This window comes from Eretmochelys imbricata, chromosome 1, assembly GCF_965152235.1.
Source record: "Eretmochelys imbricata isolate rEreImb1 chromosome 1, rEreImb1.hap1, whole genome shotgun sequence".
Taxonomy (NCBI): Eukaryota; Metazoa; Chordata; order Testudines; family Cheloniidae; genus Eretmochelys; species Eretmochelys imbricata.
Genome location: NC_135572.1, coordinates 113,712,545 through 113,738,466, shown reverse-complemented (window position 1 = coordinate 113,738,466; position 25,922 = coordinate 113,712,545). Strand labels below are relative to the sequence as shown.

The 25,922-nt window shown below is 43.6% G+C and overlaps 1 protein-coding gene across 1 annotated transcript in view; it reads left to right on the top strand.

Annotated features, from left to right (window-relative positions):
* The window catches only part of SH3RF3 (SH3 domain containing ring finger 3), a 387,371-nt gene that overhangs the window by 320,504 nt on the left and 40,945 nt on the right, over nt 1-25,922 (top strand). The window contains exons 5-7 of the mRNA XM_077807084.1: nt 10,705-10,805; nt 14,928-15,098; nt 20,470-20,720. Of these exons, the coding sequence (XP_077663210.1) occupies nt 10,705-10,805; nt 14,928-15,098; nt 20,470-20,720 (523 nt within the window). The remainder of the gene's footprint in view (nt 1-10,704; nt 10,806-14,927; nt 15,099-20,469; nt 20,721-25,922) is intronic.

The following is a 25,922-nucleotide window of genomic DNA, read 5'->3' as shown; positions in this document are numbered from 1 at the left end:
CCTTAATATCTATGAGTCTATGAGACACTACCTCAGCAGCCATCATAGGCAAAGCAATGAAGCATTTCATGGTATCCTAAACTGTATAGCTCCAGACAATGGACGCAATTTCACTTGCAGTGAGTTTGGGCAATTTATCCAGAAATGGGAATTTAGTCACATGACATCATTATCATACCACAGCCAGCCAAAGAGCAAAGCTGAACCGGCAGTTAAAATTGCTAAGACTTTTTAAAAGAGAGCTGCAAAAGCAAAGAAAATATATGGAATGCCATTCTTAAATGGAGAAGCCCCTCCCAGAAGTCATTCACAGCAGCCTGGTACAATGTTTGATGTCAAGACTCATGCATACTTTGGTGCCTATAGCCCCAACAACCAGGAGTAGAAGGAGTTATGAACAAAAAAGAAGACACACATGCAAAAGCCAAATCCTGTTATAACTGCGAAGATAAAGACCACTCAGAACTACAACTGGGAGATCCTGAGAGGATCAAATTATTTCCTCAGAACAAATCATGCACTTGGAAGCAAGCTACCGGTGTTGGACAGGTAAAGATAAATCCTCATTCACATCATGCAGCAGTAGATGGACATATATTTTACTGAAACTGCAAATACATTCATCTACTGCATATGCCAGACAAAAACATGAATGCAGAGGATGATATACACACTTTGCTGAGACTTGATCAGCAGTACCCAGAAGGCACATAGGCAGACGAGTGACCGGTAGATACTGAAATAGACTCACAAAACTCTACACCACCAGAACTACCAAGACAGTCTCCTGTCATCACAAGACAGACTTGTGCTTGCTCTAACATTCTATAGTGTGCAAGTGACCTTGAAAGCTTTTAGTTAAACAGTAATATATGCCTTAAGATGAATCAACATATATGTACAAATAACATTTCTACTTTTCTCACTTACCAAATTACATCAATATTTTATTATCTGTTAAAAGACATCTGGAATTTTTGGAAAATCTATGCAGAATATTTGTGAACTGCACAAACTCTGCGTCATGTAAACCAGGCTGTGGTTATCATGATGCATGACCTACAGTTTCTCCATAAACTGTAGATATATATCCATTTGTGCAGATCAGTGATGGGCAACCTGCATCCTGCACCCAAACTCCCTCCCAGAGCCCGACCCCCACACCCCCTCCTTCATCCCAACCCCCTGCTCCAATCAAAGTATCTCAATTTGTCATTTACTTCCTATTACTTATAATATAGGAGGAGGATGAAGAAAAAAAGAATGAAAAAAGCAGGGGGAGATAAGAGAGAATGTTCTTTTTCTTGTCTGGGTCCGCCGAAAATGAAGCTGCGTGCAGGGCCCCACTAACTCTAAATCTGCCACTGCAACAGGCTACATAAAAAGCTGTAGCAAAATCAGTAAAAACTAAAATTTCATAAAGACAATTACTTGCTTATACTGTTCTATATACTACACACTGAAATGTAAGTACAATATTTACATTCCAATTGATTTATAATTATATGGCAAAAATGAGACAGTAAGCAGTTTTTCAGTAATAGTGTGCTGTGACACTTTTGTATTTTTATGTCTGATTTTGTAATCCAGTAGTTTTTAAGTGAGGTGAAACTTGGGAGTACACAAGACAAATCAGACTCCTAACGGGGGTACAGTAGTCTGGAAAGGTTGAGAACCACTGCTTTACACAACTCTACCAAGACTCCTCAGTTAAGACCTGTTATTACAGCTCTTGTCATCTCTTGAGCAGGGGTTGTCAGTCATGATTAATCGTGCCAGACAGAGCTGTGGCTTTTTGATGTAAATAAATTGGGATTCTGATAAGATTCTAAACCCATTTGCATTCGTGACCTTCAACTCTGAACACAGATCTCAAAACTTTTTTAAAAAGCTAGAGCACTAGTTCACATGCAGTGTCCCAGTGTTCTAGCATTTACCTGTCTCTCTGGTATCCCAGCAGCCCACTCTGTTTTTCGGGGAAAGATTAATTAGCTAACAGCACTGATTTTTTAAATTGGCTGCATTACCTTCAGCAATGCCCCTCAACAACTGTCACCAGAAAACATGTATGCCCACCTCTGCATATAATATAATTTGTTTATTTACTAAATATAGAAGCGGATAAACATAAGAATTTGGTTAATTTTTTATGTATTTGTTGCCAGTGTATAGACTACCAAGGATTTCAAGGGAGACAAAGCCTAGCCAATTATTTCAAGGTCCAGTTTTTTCCTTCCTCCCAATTTTCCTCAGCCCAATCCCATACTGTTTTGGAATACCTGTGTGGCTCGTACCTTCTTGGAGGATAATGCTCAGTTTCAAATGAGATATCTGAGGCCTAGTTTTCAAAGGTGCTGAGCTCCCCGACTTCCCACTGTCAGTCTTGTGAGCTGCTCCTGCGCTGCTACACTGACCTCATTTCCCCATGATGGCGGTCACATAAATTGCTGATGGAAGTTTTAAGCTTAGAATGTGAGCCTGAAGGAAGTATTTATAATTTCTGTCACGCTTCACAACATATATAGTGTGACTAAACCGTGCATTTGAAACATCCCACAGTACCTTAGGAGGGGGAGATTCTTAGTACTACTGCTTTGTCTGAGTTCCTGTAGCTTGAGTAAGTGGCTTCACTGCTTACCATTGGACACATTCTTCTGTGAGTGATGGTCCCTATCTGTATTTCACACGTAGGTACGCATGCACCTGAGTCTGGAAATTATTCAAAGCTGTGTCTGTTGGCCTGTGCATGTGCCATAGATCTCCTTGTGCTCCCAACCAAGGGTACAAGAGGCAGTGTGGTTCGATGCCTCTCCAGTTCCTTCTTACCGCTGCATGGCCTGAGTCAGAATTGTGTCCTCCTTCAGTTCACTGTACAATGTGTAAAGACGTTTGTGAACAGTTATACTTCTTAGCTAAACAGTTAGTTAAAGTTCATAGTATAGTTAGTATAGAATGTTTTCTTTCTCCCCAAGACTGTGCCCAGAGTCCTGGGATTCAAGAATTTCATCTCTTGCCCTCACTTCTTCTCCATCAGCGACAAACATCAGCACTACCTCAACTGTCTGGGTGAAGCTCATATCTCTGCAAAGTTCAGTATCTGTTGCTTTCAAACCAGAATTTGAGAAGCCTGGGAACTTTGCCTGAGAAAGCACCTGAAGGAGAAAACTATGAGGCCCCTCTCCGATCCAGGCCAGGGATGGCCCCCTCCCCCATACATTGGCCTCAACTAACGAGCACATGCCCTCCAAGCACATGCTTAGGAGCAGAGCCACCAGTGCCTTAGCACAAGGACTCATCATCCACGGCTTCCCATGAGAGTAGCGGACACTCTCATGGGCGTAAGGACAGATCACCATCGAGGACTGTCCATAAGAGACGTGCTCCCTCCCTGAGCCTGTCCAAGTTGGGTAAGATGTCACATTTGGAACCTAAGGAACTGGCTCCACTGAAGACCCCTAGGTTGGAGGGCAAAGCACGTAAAAAGAAAGATCTGCCGGTTCTGTTGGTCACCTCAGTACCGAAGGGTAAGGACCGATGTTGGCTGGTTCCATCTGTGAGTGCTGATCCAGACCCATTGTAAGTACCTCCTTGTTCATCTGAGGACCATCTGGCTGCCATAGATGCACCGAGTGCATCAAACATGACTGCTGGAACCAGTCAGACACCAGGGTGTATGGAGATTTATATAACACCGGAGGATATATTCCTCCCTTATCCTCAGTCTCCACTTCTTTCTGGCCTGGGTCTTCTGAGAGATGTTATACTCTGGAGGATATCCCAGGAACCATCCCACCTCTAGCCATATGGCAGGTGTATTCTGGTATCAACAGCCCTGCTGCTACCAGAGGAGCAGTTTTCAGGCCCACATGAGTCAAAGGTGATAGCTGCTCCAGTATTTCTGCAGAGACAGTTGGGCCCTGACACACAGTCAAAGAGTCACGCTCGCTATTCCTTTGAATACAACCCTCCCAGGGACCGCTGGTACTGATTCCCTTAGGGTCCCCCATAACTGATCAGTCCCTCTTTCTGGCCTTATTGGGGTCTGTGGGATCCTTAAGGCTGGCATCCAGGCTTTTCTCAAGAGTCATACCTTCTCACCAGTCTTCCTCCTCCATTGGTGTACGAGGAGGAAGAGGTGGACCCTGATCCACAGGGACTAACGATTCCAACAGGTGTCTCCTCATCATCCCCAGATGAAGCGGACACTCCTTCCTCACCATCTTTGCCAGATTACCATTGGCAGTACCAGGAGCTACTGCAAAGAGTTGCCAATGACCTCCAGAGTCCACTAGAGGAGATCCAGGACCCTCAACACTGGCTCTTGGATATCTTGCCACCTCGGAGACCGAATAAGGAGGCCCCACTTGATCAATGAGGCCATACTAGAACCAGCCAGAGTGGTGTGACATGCTCCAGCATCTTGTGCCTCTGCACCGAAAAGAGCCGAGAAGAACTATTTTGTTCTTGCTAAGGGAGTTGAATTTTTGTTCTCTAACCCTCCCCCCGACTCGCTGGTGGTAGAGGTGGCTACAGAATGGGCTCTGTCACACTATCAAAGGGCTAGACCATCAGATAAGGGCTTGAAGAAATTGGACTTCAGGGGGAGGAAGATGATCTCCATAGAGATCTCTGCCATTTTGTGTCACTAATTACCAACCGCTCTCAGCAAAATATGATTTTAACAGCTATTCCAGGCTTGCAGATTTCATAGACAAGCTTCCCATGGAGGACAGAGCCCAGTTTCAGTCCCTTTTCATTGAGGGAAGAAAGCTAGTGGCAAAAGTAGCTCCCCAGGCCACAGTGGATGCAGCCGACACAGCTTCTATAAGTCTGACCACTGGCTTAGTCATGAGGAGGAACTCTTGGCTGCAATCGTCAAGGATTCCTAGGAAGGTTCGGAACACCATCCAGGAATGAATCCCTCCATTCTTTAAAGGACTCAACATTGACTCTGGATTCTCTGGGGATTTATACTCCAGCCCTCAGGAAGAAACACCAGAGACAGGCCTACAGACCGAAGCCACCCCGTCCTCATACACCTTATTACCAGCGCCCAGCCAAGCCTTTGTGCAAACCTCAGAGGGTTCAGTAGCTTTGCTTCTTGACCCCTCTACTGTCATAGCCTCTACTCACTCCCAAACATTGGGCAAGGGCTATTTTTGACATACTGGTGGAGACCCCCCTATCACCTCTGATGCCACCCACCTCTTCCCCCCTCACCATTGGGGGCCATTTCACACTCTTTGCCCACCACTGGAGGAAGATCACTATGGATGGTTGGGTTTTGGAGATTATCCATTATGGATACTCCATAGAGTTTTCCTCCTTCCCTCCACACAAACTCCTGTCCCAGTCCCCCTTTGGGGACCAGTCTCACAAGGTGAATCTTCAATAGGAAGTGGAATCCCTTTTACACCAAGGGGCAATAGAATGTGACCTGTCTCAGTATCTTGCGGGGGGGGGGAGGTGTTTCTAATCCCTCTATTTCTAATTCCCCAAAAAGATGGAGACCTATCCTGGACCTTCGGCAACTTGACATCTTTATTCAGAAGCTAAAATTTGGGATTTTTATGTTGACATCGGTAAGGGATGTGGTTCACAGTTCTTGACATGAAGGATGCGTGTCTCCACCCATCACACAGGAAGTTCCTGAGTTTTATGGTAGACCAGGAACACTTCCAGTTTCAAGTCCTCCTCCTTTGGCTAGTAATGGCACGCAGAGTATTTATAAAAATACTCTCTGTAGTAGCAGCACAGATGAGATATCATGGTGGGTGATCACTTCAGCCCTCTCACCCCTCTTGGAGTGGGGTGCTCATGTGGACAAGCACACTGATAAGGGTACTTGGACCTCACAAGAGGCCGGATTACATATAAACGTCCTGGAACTGAGGGTGGCCTGCCTTGTGTTCAAGGCCTTCCTTCCGTTCATTCGCTTGCTCCATGCAGATAATGAAGGACAATATCACCACCGTGGTCTATATAAACAAACAGGGAGGAGTGAGATCTTGTCCCCTCTGCCTGGAGGCCATCAGACTCTGAAACTGGTGCATCAGCAGCCACATCGCGATACAGGCTGTTTACCTTCCTGGTGTTCACAACTCCCTTGTACGCAGACTAAGCAAACGCTTTTTAGCTGACCACGAGTTGGAGGTCCATGATGTGGTCCTAAGTGAAATATTTACACAATGGGATACACCACTGAGACTTTGTGTCCCAAACAAAAAGTTTCCCCTGTATTGTTCCAGAGGAGCCATGGGTCACAGCTCCCAGGGTGATGCTCTTCTGCTGTCTGGGATGAGTGACCTTAGATATGCCTTTCATTCCATTCCTCTGCTTCCACAGATCATAGGGAAGATATGTCGCAACAAAGTCTAAATCATTCTCTTAGCATGCTACTGGCCCAGACATTCATGGAACTTCTAAGGATGTCTTCCCACCAGGGGAGTAAAGTAACTTAAATCTCTTACCGGTATGCAGGGCTGCTGGACCCCTGGGCAAGATGCAGGAGGCCTGACTCTGGGCCCCGAAAGGGGCAGGGCCAGTGGTGCTAGAACAACTTTTAGGGTGGGTGTGCTGAGCTGCACCGCCCCCCCCGCTCCTGTCCATGCCCCTCACCGCCCCAGGTTCGGACCACAGCTGGGGGTGGCTGCAGAGCCCCATGGCCAGGACCCCGGGCAGCAGCAGGGCCCCCTGCAGACCCTGGCACGGGGCCATGCTCATCGCAAAGCCTGGGGGTGCTGCAGAACCCCCCACACCCCTACTTTTCCCATGCCTATGGGCAGGCCTGGGGGCCAGCCTGCCCCAGCCAGCCCTTTAGCGCTGCCCAGCCTGCGCCATCCGGGGCTCTATTGGCGATTCAAAGGGCCCGAGGCTCCAGCCGCCGACGCCCTACTTTTTAAATCGCCGGGCCCCTGGGCAGCTGCCCCTTTCCCTGCCACGCCCCTATCAGCAGCCCTGCTAGTACAGTCCTTAAAGCGCTGCCGTGGCAACACTTTAACGTCAGCTGTGTACCAGTGGCTACTTTCTTACTGCTACACCGTACCAGCCCACTTTCACCTCTGCTTCCCGTCCCCCCTGTCATAAATATAAAGGGAAGGGTAACCACCTTTCTGTATACAGTGCTATAAAATCCCTCCTGGCCAGAGGCAACATCCTGTTACCCGTAAAGGGTTAAGAAGCTCAGCTAACCTGGCTGGCACCTGACCCAAAGCACCAATAAGGGGACAAGATACTTTCAAATCTTGGGGGGGGGGGAGGCTTTTGTTTGTGCTCTTTGTTTACGTGGTTGTAGTCTCTTGGGACTGAGAGAGGCCAGACAGAAATCCATCTTCTCCAGCCCATCCTAATCCAAGTCTCCAATATTGCAACCAGTATAGGTAAGCCAGGCAGGGCGGATTAGTTTATCTTTTGTTTTATGTGAATCTTCCCTGTGTTAAGAGGGAGGTTTATTCCTGTTTTCTGTAACTTTAAGGTTTTGCCCAGAGGGGGATTCTCTGTGTTTTGAATCTGAATACCCTGTAAAGTGTTTTCCATCCTGATTTTACAGAGGTGATTCTTTTACTTTTTCTTTAATTAAAATTATTCTTTTAAGAATCTGAATGATTTTTCATTGTTCCAAGGGTGTGGGTCTGTGTTCACCTGTACAAATTGGTGAGGATTATTATCAAGCCTTCCCCAGGAAAGGGGGTGTAGGGCTTGAAGGGATATTTTGGGGGAAGACGTCTCCAAGAGGTCTCTTTCCCTGTTCTTTGTTTAAAACGCTTGGTGGTGGCAGCATACTGTTCAAGGCCAAGGCAAAGTTTGTACCGTGGGAAGTTTTTAACCTAAGCTGGTAAGAATAAGCTTAGGGGGTCTTTCATGCAGGTCCCCACATCTGTACCCTAGATTCAGAGTGGGGAAGGACCCCTGACACCCCCCAGTTAGGATCTGCCCATTCCCAAACCTTTTAATCTAGGAGCAGGAGAAATCAAGCACCACAATCCGGGCTCACTTTACCTCATGGCCCACTTTACTCATCCAGCTACTGTACAGTTTATGAAAGGCCTTACGAGGCTCCTCCCACCAGTGATCAAACGTACATCTCAATGGGACCTTAATCTCATCCTGTTGATGCTCACAGGTCCACCTTTTGAATCGATGGCAACAAGTTCCATGACCTACTTGTCCATAAAGGTGGTGTTCTTAGTGTCTATTGCTTCAGCCAGGAAGGTCAGCAAGCTTGGAACCATTATGGCAGACCCTCTGTAAACAGGTTTTCGCAAAGAAAAGGTGTATCTTCGACTACACCTCAAGTTCCTCCCCAAGATTGTTTCTAAGCTCCACATCAATCAAAGTATATGCTTAGCTGTATTTTTCCCGAAACCCCACACTTCCACTGAAGACAAGAGACTTCACTCCCTCAATGTTTGGCATGCCCTGGTGTTCTACCTGCAAAGAACCAAACCCATTAGAAAATCACCGAGACTTTTTATTGCAACAGCGATAGAGTGAGAGAGAGAGAGATCTCACGGTCAAGCCATGTCCTCCCAGAGGATTTCTAAGTGGCTCTTGGGATGCATCCTTGTGTACTATAAGTAGCAAAAATCTCTCCCCTGGGCATGGTGGAGTCACAGCTCACTCCATGTAAGTACAAGCTGCCTCCATGGCATCCCTATATGATGTTCTGCTGCAGAACATGTGCAAGGCAGACACCTGGAGTTCTATCCACACATTCCTGACACACTATGGTTTAGTTGGCTATTGATGTAGTAGTGGGCTCTGCAGTGTCATAGATATCTTTGTTACCAACTTCCTCACACCCACCTCCAATCTGAGCACTGCTTGCCAATGTCACTCAAAGAAGAAATGGAGGTTACTTACTATAACTAAATTCTTTGAAATGTGTGGTCTTATTCTACTATACCTGTCCTCCTTCCCCTCTGCTTTGGATCCTGTGGGATTGCGGTAAGAGAAGGAATCAGAGAGGTTTCAACCCGTACTGACTCTCATACCCTTGGTCAGGGGCACAAGTTGATTTATGGTGCATGTGCACGCCAACAGACACATGGCGCCTGCTGCATATGTGTACCCATGTGTGGAATACAAAGAGGGACAGCACATCTCGAAGAACCAGTAAGTAACCTCCATATATTGGCAGCCTCTAAAAGTACACAGCCAAATTCTTCCCACAGATATGCACCCATGGTTTCAAATAACTTCAATCCATATGGTGTATTTCACAGATGTTAATGCTTCAATATTTGGTTCTTTGGACCTTAGAGTTGCCTGAATTTAGTTTGGTGATGCTTTTTTGATCCTGAGAGGTGCCGAGGGACCACAGCTTTTGGCTACAATTAGCATTGTGGGCACTCAGCAACTCTCCGGGTCAGGCCTTTAATGAAGTTAAAAATGTAGTTACTATATTTATGCAGATGCCAAGTCCATTGAAGGGTACATCCTGCAGTACTTTGAGGGAGCTTTTGTAAGACCCCGTTCATCATGAGGTATCTTGAACACACTGTAGCATCAAAAGTTGATCTACCTCCTTACAACTTTAGGGCAGTGAACTTTCCAGTTAAAATAATACCTACTTCTTATAGAGCACTTTTCATCAGTAGATCTCAAAGTACTTAACAAAGGATGTGTAACAGCATAGCCCTCTGCTCCTGTCTTCTCCTACAATTGGCTCTAACACCTCTGGTTTGTAAACACCAACATTGTTTGTGTTATCTCATCTACCACCCCTTCACAGTCCTGTGCAGCAACTCTGTTTACAGTGATATGCAAACATTTTGCCAGAGAAAAGAGAACTCCCTTTATCCTTGCCTTGTTAGCCTCTCCCATGCTCTCTCATTCCTTTTTCTTGCACTTCCTTCCTGGGCACCTTTCAACTCTTCCAGTTAATGGGTTAACTAGCTCCTTGGCTCCCCCAGCTCATACTTATCTAGTAATTAGCTCCAGCTTCCCTCAGTCAGGCCCTTCTCTGGGAAAACTAATTTGACTTGCAGTAACCATAGTGCTGGTTCAGAGCACTCTGTTGCAGGAGGCCAGTATCATTATCCCCATTTTACAGATGGGGAAACTGAGGCACATAGCTGACTTGCCTAGGGTCACCCAGCAGGCTAGTGACAGAGCAAGGAAATAGAACCAAGGTCTCTTGAATCTTAGCCCAGTTCTATATATACTCAGCCACACTGATGCTCCTGTTTTCACTTGCACTGCCATCTGTCTCCATTCTTTAAGGAGATAAAGGTTCATGACCATAAAAAGCAATATTCAAATAAGATCACATCAGTGTGTGAAAAATTATCTGTTTTTCGAAATATATATGAAAATTAACCAAAGTGTTAAGGAAAAGAAAATGAGCTAGCAGAAAAATGTTCTTATCAAATTAGACACCATTACAGGGGGCATAAATATTGAACTGGTTTTATAAACTAGCCAAGTGGATTTGCTTTCTAAATGTTTTAAGGTTCATATGCAAGTTACAGCTGAACTATTCTGACATGCCTGTGGAAATGCTGTTAACAAGCTACTGTCCTTTATGCCTGAAAAGTATTCTTGGAATTTCTGAGGCTAAAAGACCATGCTGTCATACAATATCAGTAAGGTGGCAAATCTGAGAAATAGGCTTTGCTTGGAAACTCACAAAGGATGTATTTACCCTCTATTTTAGGAAATGATGTATTTCACTTCTTGTGTATCTTATTTTTATGTTTTCAGGACTCCTCCTCAATTGGAACAGCTACAGTGGCTGGACCCAGAACAAGTGCAATAATTGGAGATCAGGGGACACAGACAAAGGTCCAGCTCCCCCTCAATATGTAAGCGGCCAGTTCATCTTAATCACACTCAGGCATTTTGCAAATCACTTGTGGTTTTGATTTTGTTTTTTATTTGAAAGAGTAGTTCTCATAGCAGTAGCTCTTTGAATACAGTTATCTCAATCTCAAACCTTCTGCTGAACAGTGAAAGGCCAGGTCACCTTTCTTTACATAGTCCTTTTTTTAGCTTCCAGAATATTTATTACAGCTATATGAATCATTGCAAATATTTATTACAGCTATATGAATCTATCTGCTAGAGAAAGCCTGCTCCCTTAAATTAAAGGCTTTAGGAAGGCACACTCCCATACATTGGAACAACTGAGTCAATCATCGTTCAGATGAACTGTGTTTAACCATAAAAACGGTCCAATCACATTCTTCAGTACAATAACCAAAGACATCAAATGGAACATTTTAAGTGCAAGAGTATCTTGAGTGTATAAATACTAGGTGGAAGAACAGTAGGTTGATTAGGTAGGGTATAAGAGCAATAGAATCCAGTATAATAATTCTCTTCTAGACCAGTGAATATGTCGGGTACCTATGTCATTAAACTACTGAACCCTTTCTTCTAATAAAATATATGAAAACCCAACTGAACCTAAACATACATATGTTTGTGTGTATAATATCCTAAAACAGTAGCTGAAATTCAAACACACACATACATGTAAAATGAGATGTCAGATCTGCTTTAAATGGAATAGGAAATTCAAAACCATGAAAACTAGCCCTTAGTAAACCCATTCTGCCACAATTCGGTACTAAAGTTTAGAGGATACAAAACATCATTCATTGTTCTGAGATTCTGATGAGAGAATTGTATCATTACTCTGCAGCCACTCTGTGGAGCCTGTGTGATATTAATGTGATAGGGCAAATCCTCCTCCTACCTTTTCAGATGCTTAGGGTCCAGGTGGAGTTCTGCTCTGCAAGGGAAGATTCCTTTACATATTGATAAAATCAGTGCTCAAGTCCTTTTAAAAAAAAAAAATAGTTCCAGAACACATGATTTCAACAACAAGAATACCTTAGGACAGGTCGAATCACTGGCTGGAGGTGCCAGCTTACAGTTACCAGTAGTACCAGAATCGTAGTTAGAGGCTGGCTCATGCTCTGAAGCATGAGAATTTATATCCCTTCTAAACACTGTTTGTTTTTTAAAAAACCCTTACTAATGTAACTCCAGACATTCTTGCTGTCTATGTCTATGTGTATGTGTAATCCTTTTATGAATCCTGCCAGCTTTTGGCATCAGTGCCAAACAAAGTACAGGAACAGCTTTCCGGAGCATTCCAGCATGACTCACGTGCAGGATAAAAAGGGTAAGTAGGTCTAAGACAGTCTAATTTAGACTAAGTTGTACCACCACTTTACACATGACCTCTGAACTGGGTCCATAATAGAAAGACCTAAACAAGTACTAATCAGAGATGAGTCATGCTTCTTGGTCCCAAGCTGTGCAGCCTCTGCACTCTCCATTGTATCCTAACAGAGCACTGTGTTGAGGGATGAGCACTGAGACATGTAGCCCTCTTTCATGTCAGGCAGATGCATTTCAGTGTTCTTCATTTCATATTGTGACAGACCCAGACCAGTAGGATACAGGAGTCTGGTAGAAGGCAAATACATTGGCCACTGGATGAACAGTTCCCTGAGTGACCAGAGCAGGGGCTGCCCTAGAGCAATCAGGAACCTGCCAGAACCAATCAAGACACCTGGAGCCAATTAAGAACTTTCTAGATTCAATTATGGCAAGCAGGCTAATCAGGACACCTGGTTTAAAAAGGACCTCCCATCAGTTAGTGGGGCACAGGGGGTTGCCAGGAGTAGGGAGTGAGAAGGTGTGCTGCTGGAGGAGTGAAGAGTTCAAGCGTGATCAGGGTTCAGGAGGAAGATCCTGCAGTGAGGATAAAGAAGGTGCTGGGGGGAAGGCAATGGGGAAGTAGTCCAGGGAGTTGTAGCTGTCACACAGCTGATACAGGGAACATGTGGACAGCTGCTATCCACGGGGCCCTGGGCTGGAACCTGGTGTAGAGGGTGGGCCCGGGTTCCCCCTCCTCCGTCCCCCCAACTCCTGATCAGACACAAGAGGAGTTGAACTGGTCTGTGAGAAACACCAGAAGGGAAGGTCTAAATTGGAAAGGGATCTGCCCTGTCCCCAACCCACTAGGTGGGACACAGAGACTGCAGGGATTGTTCTCCGTTTTCCCCCATGCTGGCCAGTGATGAGGTTAGCTGAGTGGACGACAGGTTTGAGCCACTAGCAAGAGTGGCCAAACTGAGGGCTGCCGTGAATCTCTGAGGCAAGCAAATCCGCCAATAAGTGCAGGACCCACCGAGGCAGAGGAGGAACTTTGTCACAATATGCAGCCTCATGTTTTCTTTCAGGTGAGCACCAGTAGAGCTGATCATTGCTACCTGATTATACAGACTGAACAAAAAATATGCAGAACGGTTTCTCCTGTCTGTTGACTAATGAAATATAAGTATATCACATGCACATGGTAAATGGAGCCAAGTACATCAACCTAAGCATGCCCAGAGGAGCTGTTATCAAATATTTTGTATTCTGCTCATTACTGTTGTTTATTTACTGGCTGCAAAATAAAAATCTACTGGTAACATAAAGGAATAGACTAGGAAAAACTAATAGGATTTATTCTTCAATTATATTTGCTAAAAAGCAGAAGTAAAAAGCCAAGCATCATTTTTATTGGTTGCAGGTCTACAGTCACTGTGGTTATAGTTTTCATTATTTCTTTGTTTCTCTGCTACTAGGTATGCACTGAACCCCTTCTAACCTTTCCTCAATATGAGGGTATTCTGCTACATTTTGTAGGGTAAATGCAGTTTTCACAGCCTTCACCCATTTGTTCTAGTCCTTCTGTACTGCCTTCAAAACAACACTCAGGAATGAGCAATCATAAACAGGGATGATTGGAAATCTCCTTTTGTATTGGTGGCAAGGAGATAGTGTCAAAAAACTTGATTTTTATAAGATAGAAGGTGCTGCAGGGTGGTCGTTCTTGTTATTTTTTCCTTAACAGGCTTCCTAGCTATCCCCCAAAGTACAAGCAATCATTCTGAATTTTCAACAAGCATCTCCCCAAACATTGGAACTAATTTTAGCAGCTATAAGTTGTCGTATTTCATAGCATGAGTCTTGTCCCTGAAGTAATGAAGCAAGAACATAAGAGAGATGAAAGGAAAGATCATAAACAAAGGGAATAAATAAACGTATAATTAAATATATAAAAAGTTATGGATATTGAGACCAAGATTAAGTTGTGCATATTGAGATAAAGACTAAGGTTATAAGCATACTGCATACAAAAAGAATACTGCAAACAAAGAACTCAACTCTGAGGCCTTGCTATGGAGAAACTCCCATTGATTTTAAAGGGAGTGTTGCCTGAGTAAGAATGCCATGGTTTGGCCCTAAGACAGTTGTTAAAAGAGTATCATCATATCCACACACAGAGAAATGCAGGAATTCTCATATTGGACCAGGCCAGTGGTCCATCTAGTCCAGTATCCTGTTTCTGGCGAGGGTAATACAAGATGAAGAAACCCTATAGCAGGCATTTGTGAAATAATCTGCTCAAAAGAAAAGTTTCTTCCTGACCCCTATAGTTAGAGGCTGGATCATGCTCTGAACCATACAAATTTATATCCTCTCCAGACATTTGGCTTTTTAAAAATCCTTAATATTGTAACTCTGGACATTCTTGCTACCCATATGTATATCTAAGCCTTTTCTGAATCCTGCTAAAGCCTTAGCTTCAGTGCTACTTTGTGGCAGTGACTTCAGCTGGCTAATTGTGATTGTGTGAGAAAGTATTTCTGTGTCAGTTTTAAAGTTGCTACCTTTTAATAAAATAAACTATCCCCTTTGTTCTCATATTGTGAGCGAGGATGAATAGCAGTATTTGATCAACCAGCTCTGTGCCATTCATTATTATGTATACCTCAATTATGTCCCCTCTTTAGTCATTGTTTCTGAGCAGCATGTGTGTGCCAGGGCTTTCCTGCACTGTTCGACTGAAATAAGAACCTGAACGTCACTTGTTTTGGCATCATCTATTTGCTCAGCATGTGTGTAACTTCTCCCTGCAGCTACTTAGCTCTGTATGCATACAAGCCTCAGAAGAATGATGAGCTGGAGTTGCGTAAAGGTGAAATGTATCGGGTCATTGAGAAGTGTCAGGATGGCTGGTTCAAGGGGACATCTCTGAGAACGGGAATGTCTGGAGTCTTTCCAGGCAACTACGTGACTCCTGTTTCCAGGTGAGGACCATTGGCCAGAGGTCATTAGGTAGCTTTGAATAGAAGCAGGGGTTCCTACTTCTAAAGAAAAATGAAAAATGGGGAAATCTAGTTTTAAATTACACTCTTCCCCAAAAGCATCTTTGGTATCTTGGTTTGTTGATTTTGATTTTAGAATCACTCACACTTTCAAAAGACATTATTAATTGTTTAAAATTACTACATTTACAGTTTATCTGGATTGCTTATCCCATTATTTTAAAGAACCTATGAGCTATGGAGTCCACATCCAAAAAAAGGAACTAAAGGAGTTTTTACAATAGAGATGAGAAAAATAAGGAGAGATTGTAGTTTGTTTTTCAACACCTCATCATTTGTATTTTGGTTTTGTAAAACCAAAACTGCAGGGTCATTTAAATGGAGGTTCAATTTTATCAGAAACCCCCAAAGTTCAGAGGCGGAAGGAGAGTTTGATAAATTATTCTGTTTCAGCCATCTGTGTTTCAGAAATAGAACGAAGTGAGAAGAAACACAGTTTTGGATTTTGCAAAGTTTCATTGGTCAGAGTTTTGTTTGGCAAAACCAAAACAAAGGTTGTTTCTGACAGCATTTTATAGAAAACTAAAGACAAGCATAAATTGTAAAGAGAAACATAAATAAATGAAGGGTGTCAAACCAAAACCAAACCAGAGAACCATTTCAAACTGGTATTGTTTCAGTTCAGTTCTGGTTCAAGTATAATTTTATCCTACTTACTTAACCTGAATTGGAACTGAACTAAAAAAAAAAATTGGGCTACTGGGTTAAAGGTTCCGCATTTTTAAGCTCAATATTCTAAAAAAACTACTGTGACCATATTTTCATTATAAAACAAGACAACAAAATAAATAGACATGTGACTGGTACTAGAAAGTATACAGTAGAACCTCAGATCAGTCAGTGGTGGATTAGCCACTGGGCCAATGGGGCCCGTGCCCAGGGGCCTCGGCCAATTGGGGGGCCCCTGGAAAAATGGGCATGCCCCGACTTGCTCTGCCCGCCCACAGCAAGCCCCCGCGCTCTGACCCCGCTCCCCAGCAGGAGCACTGGGTGGGCAGGGGAAGCCCCCATGCCCTGATCTAGCTCCCCGGCAGAAGCACTGGGGGGATGGAGGGAACTGCAGGCAGAAATGGGGGGAGGGACCCCCACTTGCTCTGACCCAGGGTCCCACAAACCTGTAATCTCCCTCTGCCTCAGAGTTACAAACACCTCGGAAATGGAGGTTATTCGTAACTCTGAAATGTTCAAAATTCTGAACAAAACATCATCGTGGTTCTTTCAAAAGTTTACAGCTGAATAGTGACTTAATACAGCTTTGAAACTTTACTATGCAGAAGAAAAATACTGTTTTCCCTTTATTTTTTTAGTAGTTTACGTTTAACACAGTACTGTACTGTGTTTGCTTTTTTTTTTTTTTTTTCTGTCTCTGCTGCAGTCGGATTGTGTACTTCCAGTTCCAAACGAGGTGTGTGGTTGACTGGTCAGTTTATAATGCTGGTGTTTGTAATTCTGAGGTTCTACTGTAATGAGAAAAGAATGACATGAGAATGAGAACAGAAGGAGGCCATCCCACAAGAGTAGGAAGGGAGAGAGGAAGTTTAGGAGCAGCCTGCATACCACATGAGGCAGCAGGGGGCCCCAGAGGCAGATCTCTGAGACTGCTCCTGGGGAGGAAAGAGGTAGAATCCTCCCTGGTCCCAGAAGTTAACAATAACTCTTCAAACCCAAGGGAAAAGGTAGTGGCTCCCCAACCCTTTCGCCCCTTACGCAGGCCTCCTCTGACCCATCTCCAGTATCTGGGGCATTTCCTCCCGCCAGTTGCCCCACTTGAGGCAGGGCCCAGGCTCCAAACTCAAATTTATCCTTTCACCGCAGAAGTCCAATATGACACAGCAAATATTAGAAGACCTTATTTTAGTTTGCTCAAACAAATTGTTCATAAAAAAAATTGTTTATTTGACAACATAAAAACACTAGGAAAATGAATGTAAAGTTGAAGATAAATGGTAAAAAATCAAAATAGTTTTAAGTTTCAACTCTCTTTTTTGAATTTACTTCCAGTAAGATTGATATTTGATTCAAATTGGTTCAAACCGATAACTGAACCATTATTTGGGTTTTTTGTGATGGCTTGAACCAGAACTGAACCCAACACACTGACTGCAATTGAATCGGAACCTGAACCAAAACAAAATAAATATCGGTTAGACTCTCTGAATAACTGTAACATTGTTTTCACTTTGCCCAACCTGTAGTCTGGCTGACGGTCTAAGGTTGCATTTCAGGGCCAAAAGAACTAACGTTGTAGCTTTGTAATTCCTGAATTATTCATTAATCTAAATTTCTTTACCTGATTTTTATACACCAACTTGGCTGCCTGTGGTACTTGACTCTTTAGCTCTTAACAAGTAAAAGGTTCGTGCTGTGGTACTGGTGATCCAGATCAGCAAGACTTTGCTAAATGCAGCATGTCATAGCTAGAATAAGAAACTGAAAAGCGCTAAAAGGCAAAAATGCTTTCTGCACCACATGAGTTGTATCATTCATTTTATGATCCATTAGAAATGAACGTGTAATTAAAACAGTCTGTTCACATATGCAGTACCTTAAGTGAAAACAGCAAGAAAAATACTATACTAAACAAACTCTCCCATTTGTCACAGTCTTTGATTTACCCGTTTTCCTTTCCTCCAACCAGCAAAACAAAGGAGTGTGCTGAGGGGGGGCGGGGTGGAGGGCTGTGCACGGCCAGTTGGGGACAGGGACAGGGTACCCAGGAAATGTACTGATTTCAAGTATCTCTCAGGCTCCCTCTGCTGGCGGGTTCCTATTGATTCCCCAGCAGTGTTATTAAACCTGCAGGGGTGCATCTCTGCTTGTGAGCAGAGGGACGTGTATGTTGCTATATTGGTGAATCAAGCCTATTGCAGGTGATTTACCCAGCTCTCTCTGAATCTCATTTCCTACTTGTCCACTTTGCACAATGTCATTGAGGGTGACACATAGCAACCAAAGGTGGCAAGGACCCTAGACAGCCTGTCACCTCTTCCCTGTCTGGAAGTGGTGGGGGAAATGTTCAAGATTTTCCAGTTTTAAAAAAACCTAGTTACACCACCATGAGGATGGATTCAAAACAACATAAATTGGCAAACTTTACACAAAGTGAAAAAATGTAGGAATCTGTTTCTATTATTTTTCTTCGTTCTCTTGTTTATCTTCCTGTCTTCACATGTTTTGACTGTAGCTTCTTGCATCCTCTCATTTAGCGTGTGTGTCCATGCTTTCCCTCAGCCTCATTCCTTTTTAATTGTTTTCCCCCTTCACTCTCTTTCTTTAGGACTTAATATTTTCTTCTCTGGTTTGGCCTTTCACTCTGTTTAATTTGTATGTTCAGTGTTTCCCCTCCCTCTCCTCCTTTCTCCTCTCTCTGTCCAATTACACTTAAGCTATTTCTCTCTCTAAAGTCCACTCACCCATCCAGCCTCCTACAGCCTGGTCTTCCCTCCCCTCCATTATCTCCTCTCCCTTGGTCTTGTTCCCTGCAATCTCTCCCCTCCATTTTCTCCAGCCCTATTAGTTCTCTCCCCACCCTCCCATGTCATGTCCTCATGTTCTGCCCATAACCCTCTTCTCTCTCCTCCTCTTGTGGATCTCAGTGCAGTGAGGTGGACAAAGGAAGGCAATGAGAACAGAATAGCACCAAAGCCATTTGCCCTTGGCCAGGTCAGAAGTGGGAAGCCAGAATCGGTCAGTGCGGGCAGCTGCTCTGGCTGGTACCATGAAGCAGATAGCCTCGTCATTCCCTCACCTGCTGTTGGTGCCCGGGGCTGTGGCTGCCGTTCCTCAGCTCACGCAGCTAGTAAGAGCCCCCGAGGCAGGGGGACCCAGCTCTGTGGCCGGCAGAGCCATTGGGGAGCAGTGACCATAGGGGAGCCCTCCTGGTGCACAGCCCCTAGCTACTCCTCTCCCTGCATCCTGAGCTACCCCGCCCGCGCCTGCACACAGCTCATAGCTACCCCCTGCCTGCACCCTGAGCTACCCCCCTGCCTGCTCACAGCAACTAGCTAACCCCTCCCTGCACCCTAGCTACTCCCCCGCACACAACCCCTAGCTACACCCCCTCCCTGCACCCTGAGCGACCCCCCCTGCCCTCACACAGCCCCTAGCAACCCCCTCCCTCCACCCTGCATTACCCTCCCTCCCGCACACAGCCCCTAGCTACCCCCTCTCTGTACCCTGAGCGGTTTTCAAACTTTTGGTGCTGAACCCCACCACACACAGCCCAGACAGGCTGGGTGGCCTGCTGAGGTGAGTCAGAGGGCGGAGGTGGTGCTGCCTCCCTGGACCCTGCCATGCGGGGCCCAATCCCTGCTAGCCCCAGGATAGAAGTCAAAGTATGCCTATGCCCGAGGGCCCACCACTGGTGAAGACCTTGGTCAGCAGGGCAACAGGGCTCTGATGAGCTGGCTGCATGAAGAAATAGTCTTGGCCCTGCATCCTCCTCTCTCTGCTTGCCCAGACAACGTGGATAATCAAAGGTAATTTCCAGGGCCAAGCAGGTACGAGAAGGGACATGTGTACAATGCGGGTGAGCTGTTAGGGCTGGGTTTTGTAGGGGGATTCGTTGTTTGCTTGTAAACAGATCTCCCTTCCAGTAAGGTCAGTAGAGCTCACCTAGCTCTGGGCTCACTTATCATGCTTCTGAATTAGAACTGGGTGAATGGTTCATGTGAAAATTCAAAGCCAACCAAACCAGCTGTTATTGAGGCTCCCAGTCCAAACCTGAACATCATCATTCTGATTCTACAGGCAGACTGTAGGGATTTGGTGCTGCCCATCTTTTTTTCCATATAAATTTGCATGGAGCTCAGGCCCTACATTAATATCTTCACGGCTCATTTTAATTATTTTTCCATTGCCAGTTGCAAAAATAGCCTTGCTGTACAAAACAGCATTTTGGCGACGTCCGTTTCTTCTGGATTTAGTTGGTAATATGTAGATGCCTATTAGAATAAATTAAAGCAGGAATTCTGGATTTCAAACAAGTTAATGGAGGAAAAAAAGGTGATCTTTCTGTTCCTATAACATTTGTATCTTGTCCTGAACATTCAAACTTGAGAGATTCCCCCGTGTGGGGAGCAGTGGAGAAGGTGCAGAATTCCACCAAAATACATATTTTTCTGGGAAACATAAACAAAATATAATACTTAACCTTAAACTTCATTTTATTTTACTACCTTAATTTGTATCATGTCCCACTTCAGGGGACTTCTGGTAGTTTATGGCAATCACTGCAGTAGATGAGTAACTATGTCGTAACAGAGTTTTCACATTACACTTCCTTTCTCTTTAGGGTGCCTATAGGAGGTGGCCAGCCCAGGAATAGCTTAGCAGGTGGGGCTCAGACAATAAAAGGATCCCCAGGAGCTGTTCACCCAGGAGGTGCAAGTCTTACAAATACGGCCACTGCTGTCAGACCTGTTGTTCCAATCGCTGCACCTCAGACACATCTCCAACAACAGACAGTGTCTCCTCAGATGAATAACTGCATGAGGTATTCAGCCCAGCAAATGGTCAGCCAGACTCGCAGTGCCATGCAGATGGGTATGTATAGGCTCCCTAACGCCTCTTGCCTTACCTTCTCAGAATTTGACATTTTATCCCTCATGAACAAGCCACTGGAATCCTATTGTACCTTCAGGTTTCCTTTGCAAGTCTTCCATTTTAGTCAAAGTTCAGCCATCTGTAATAGGATATGTTTTATTGCTTGTAATATTTACAGACTTCTATTGATCTCTGGGAAATATGCTGTGTTTATCAGATTGTGTTGTTGTCACAGCTGAAATAGATTACAGTGGTTACAAATATTTACATAATTTATTTTAGAGAATAAAGCATCCTGCATACTAAGAAGATTAACGTTTCTAAGTCCAGTTGGCTTACTGACAAAAAAAATACTGCACTTATCACAAAGGAAGTAATATGTGACTTAAAATTAAGGAACTGGGCTTCAAGGATGAAAGTTCTATATTAGGCAGAAGAGGACTCAGCACTGGTGGCAAAGGAAGATATCCAAAAAATAGTGCCACCTCTTTGAAATGTGAATAAGAGGTTGGCACAGCAGGGGGCCATTGTTGTTCCTAGTTTTCCTTTTAATGCAAAGCATGGGTTTTCCAGAGCAGAATTTATGCTGCTTTCCTGATGTTAAATAGTTGCAATGTTGAGTGAATTAAAAGTAAATTACATGGTAGATTTTTGTGGCAAAATGTAAAGCTGTTTTGTTTTTAATATTTTATGGTGACTTGAGCCCTTGTGTTTAAAGACTGAGCTAGAGAAGTACTGGGAATGCTGGCAACTGAAGATTTTAGATTCGGAACAGACTAGACAAGGTATGCTACAATATAAAGCAGAGATGCTCAGATTAAGGCTAGAAGGAACCATTACGGTCATCTAGTCTGACCTCCTTTTAACACAGGCCAAGTGGAAAAGTAATCAAATACCCATGAATCTAAATCTTATTTTATTGAAAAGCAGCATGCACTCTATCTCTTTGATTGTTACGCATAGTGGCATATCTTTCCATGCATAGAAGTCACTCTACAATGTAATCTAATTATCATAATTCATTTTTTTGTAGTTCAGAGAGAAGATTCATAGATTCCAAGGCCAGAAGGAACCACTGTGATCATCTAGTCTGACCTCCTGTATAACACAGGCCCTAGAACTTCCCCTAAATAGTTCTTAAAGTGTATCTTTTAGAAAAACATCCCATCTTGATTGGAAAATTGCCAGTGATGGAGAATCAACCACAATCCTTTGTAAATTGTTCTAAATTACTCTCACTACTAAAAATATACTCCTTATTTCCAGTCTGAATTTGTCTAGCTTCAACTTCCATCCATTGGATCATGTTGTACCTTTCTCTGCCAGATTAAAGAGCCCATTATTGAATATTCATTCCCTGTGTAGGTTTCAGAGTAACAGCCGTGTTAGTCTGTATTCGCAAAAAGAAAAGGAGGACTTGTGGCACCTTAGAGACTAACCAATTTATTTGAGCATAAGCTTTCGTGAGCTACAGCTCACTTCATCGGATGCATACTGTGGAAACTGCAGAAGACATTATATACACAAAGACCCTGAAACAATACCTCCTCCCACCCCACTCTCCTGCTGGTAATAGCTTATCTAAAGTGATCACTCTCCTTACAATGTGTATGATAATCAAGTTGGGCCATTTCCAGCACAAATCCAGGTTTTCTCACCCTCCGCCCCCCCACACACAGACTCACTCTCCTGCTGGTAATAGCTTATCCAAAGTGACCACTCTCCTTACTTACTTAGTAAGGAGTTACTAAGTGTAGTTACTTAGACTGTTAAGAAGTCACTCCTTGACCTTCTCTTTGTTAAACTAAGTAGATTGAGCTCTTTGAGTCTGTCACCATAAGGCATGTTTTGTAATCCTTTAACCATTCTTGTGGCTCTTCTCTGAACCCTCTCCAATTTATCAACATCATTCTTGAATTGTGGACAGCCAAAATAGGACACTGTATTCTAGCAATGGTTGCACCATTGCCAAATACTTCGACTCGAGATTCCCTGTTTGTGCTTTTGGACACAGCATCACATGGGGAGTTCATATTCAGCTGATCATCCACTGTGACCCCCAAGTCTTTTTCACAGTCATTGCTTGCCAGGATAGAGGCCCCCATTGTGCAAATATAGCCTACATTCTTTGTTCCTACATGTATACGCTGACATTTGCCATATTAAAATACATACTGTTTCCTTAAGCCAAGCTTACCAAGCGATTCAAATTGCTCTGTGTTAGTGACCCGGCCTCTTCATTGTTTACTATTCTGACAATTTTTGTGCCATCTGCAAACTGTATCAGTGCTGACTTTGTTTCTTCCAGGTCATTAATAAAAATGTTAAATAATGTAGGGCCAAGAACTGATCCCCATTAGAAATGCACCTCTGATTCCCTGTTTACATTTACATTTTGAGTCTTATCAGTTAGCCAGCTTTTAATCCATACAGTATGTGCCATGTTAATTTTATATCTTCTAGTTTGTTAATCAAAATGTCATGTGGTACCAAGTCAAATGCCTCACTAAAGTCTAGGTATAGTACATCAACACTACAACTTTGATAAAGGTAGTAATCTCATAAAATATATATTGAGTTAGTTTGACAGGATTTATTTTCCATAAACCCTTGGTGATTGGCATTAATTATATTATCCTCCTTTAATTCTTTATTAATCAAGTCCTGTATCAGCTGCTCCATTATCTTGCCCAGGATTGATGTCAGACTGACAGCCTATAATTACCTGGGTAATCCTGTTTATCCTTGGCACAACATTAACTTTCTTCCAGTCTTTTGAACTTTTGTGGCGTTCCAAGACTTACTGAAAACCAGCATTAACAGTCCAGCAAGCTTCTCACCCAGCTCTTTTAAAACTCTTGGATGTAAGCTATCTGGACCTGCTGATTTAGAAATGTCTAACTTTAGTTGCTACAGTTTATCATCCTCCTAAGAAACTACCAAAATAGAAAGTGTTGTTATATATGACTACATTGTGACAGGTTGGACCCTCACTTCTGGGATGTCAGTTGATGTTCTGGGGTCCCACTCATCCCTCCTGCCCTGCTAGCCTGGGTTTCCTTTGCACTGGGTTGCTGTGCCAGGCTCTCAAGCCCCCTTCCAGCACACACCCAGGCAAGACCACAGTCAGCTGCAGAAACAGACTGCAGTCAGATCTGTGTGATAGGATTCACCCAGCACTCACATGCACACCCACTGTGGAGAGGTAAACCCCAGATAATATTGTGTTGCTCTGTATAGAAAGATCTGCACAGCACAAGCTGATAAAAATTCACCCTCTCCCTCAATGTGAAGAGAGATATGCACAGCTTCTTGCCCCCCTCCCCTCCCCGACCCCAGATATGGATTGCACAAACTGGGTTATGTTATAAACAAGAAATAAGTTTATTAACAATAAAAGGTACATTTTAAGTGATCATAAGGGATAACAAACAGAACAAAGCAGATTACTAAGCAAATAAAACAAAACACTCAAACTAAGCTTGATTCACAAAAGAAACAGGTTACAAAATGTAATTTCTCACCCTAAATGTTGAATTAGGCAGGATGCAGTTTCTAGCTCAGTGTTCCAGTTATTTCTGTTTACAGACTAGACTCCTCTGTCTCAGTCTGGATTCAGCCCTTGCCTTTCCCACAGCTCAGTTCCTTTGTCTCTTCAAGAAAAAAGAAAAGGAGTACTTGTGGCACCTTAGAGACTAACAAATTTATTTGAGCATAAGCTTTTGTGAGCTACAGCTCACTTCATCGGATGCATTCAGTGGCATGCATCCGATGAAGTGAGCTGTAGCTCACGAAAGCTTATGCTCAGATAAATTTGTTAGTCTCTAAGGTGCCACAAGTACTCCTTTTCTTTTTGTGAATACAGACTAACACAGCTGCTACTCTGAAATTTGTCTCTTCAGGTACTTTTAGCAGACTTTCTTCTTGGGCAGGAAGGAAACGGAGAAGAGTCCTGTTTGCCTTACTCCCCAACCTTAAATAAGATTTACATAAGGCTGGAATCTTTTGTTTCCCAGTCTTGACTGCCCCCTCCTTTTGGTGGAAAATTACTAGAAGTCCAAGATTGTGTTTAGTACCAGGCAGCAGGACCACCTGACCTAGTAGTGTCACAGCTACGTCCCAGGACACCTCTCAGGAAGGAGAGAGATTTGTATCTTTAAAGTCTTATTGTTTCTTCCTAATGGCCCATCAAAGCTGATGGCCTGTTGTCTGGTGGGTGTCTCCCAAATACACACACAGTTGTAATTGTTACATAGCCAGTATGCCTAACTTTAAATACAGAAATGATACATGCATACAAGCTGGATAATCACATTCAGTAAATCATAACCTTTCCAATGAAACCTTACAAGATGCATCTTGCATAAAATATGTAGTTAGGCCATATTCATATCATAACCATATTTCTATGAAGAATATGGGGTGTAACATCACATACATTACCCGTTTTCCCCCCAAATACAGAACAGAGATATCTATTGAACGTGTCTTCCTTTTCTGTATTATTACTGATAATTTTACCATTACCATCTAGCAATGGCCCAGTACCATTCTTATGATTATTTTATGATTATTTTTGTTCCTAATAGATTTAAACAATTTCTTCTTTCTTCTGTCTGTAAGTCTGCTGGCCATAGTGTTCTCCTTGTGTCCCTTTGTGTCCCTTATCAATGTTTTGTAAGTGCTTACTTCTTCCTCAGATGAACAGATCAGCAAGTTCTCCAGATTTTCTTTCCATCGCTTGTCTAGTCACCAGCAGCTGTTGTAGTTAGACTACGCATGATTTGAAACATATTCATGGTTTGGGAAGGCTCAGGAGGCAGGAATGAAGTGCTTGTTGGAAAGTAGCATTAAATATGTCACTATGTCATGTATCTTGTAATAGTAACCAAGTTAGCATCAGTTTACACAGATCTGGCAGTATAATATATCTTTGGCTCTCTGGAACCTTTCAGGCAGCTCCTGTTGCTTCAAATGGCCATGCTGCCATAAAGAAGTATTCTCATGGAGCTAAGACAGGATGTCGTTGCAGGGTAATTTTAGCCCAGGTAGATGCATTAGACCCTCCCTTTCCCATCTCTCAGCTAATCCTTGTAGCTACCTTCTGCCTTCAGAAGCTACCTGCCAGCATTCCCTGCGTTCTCCTTGTCCCATGTGGTTTTGAGACCACATCTCAATATCCTTCCAACATCTTGGCATGCA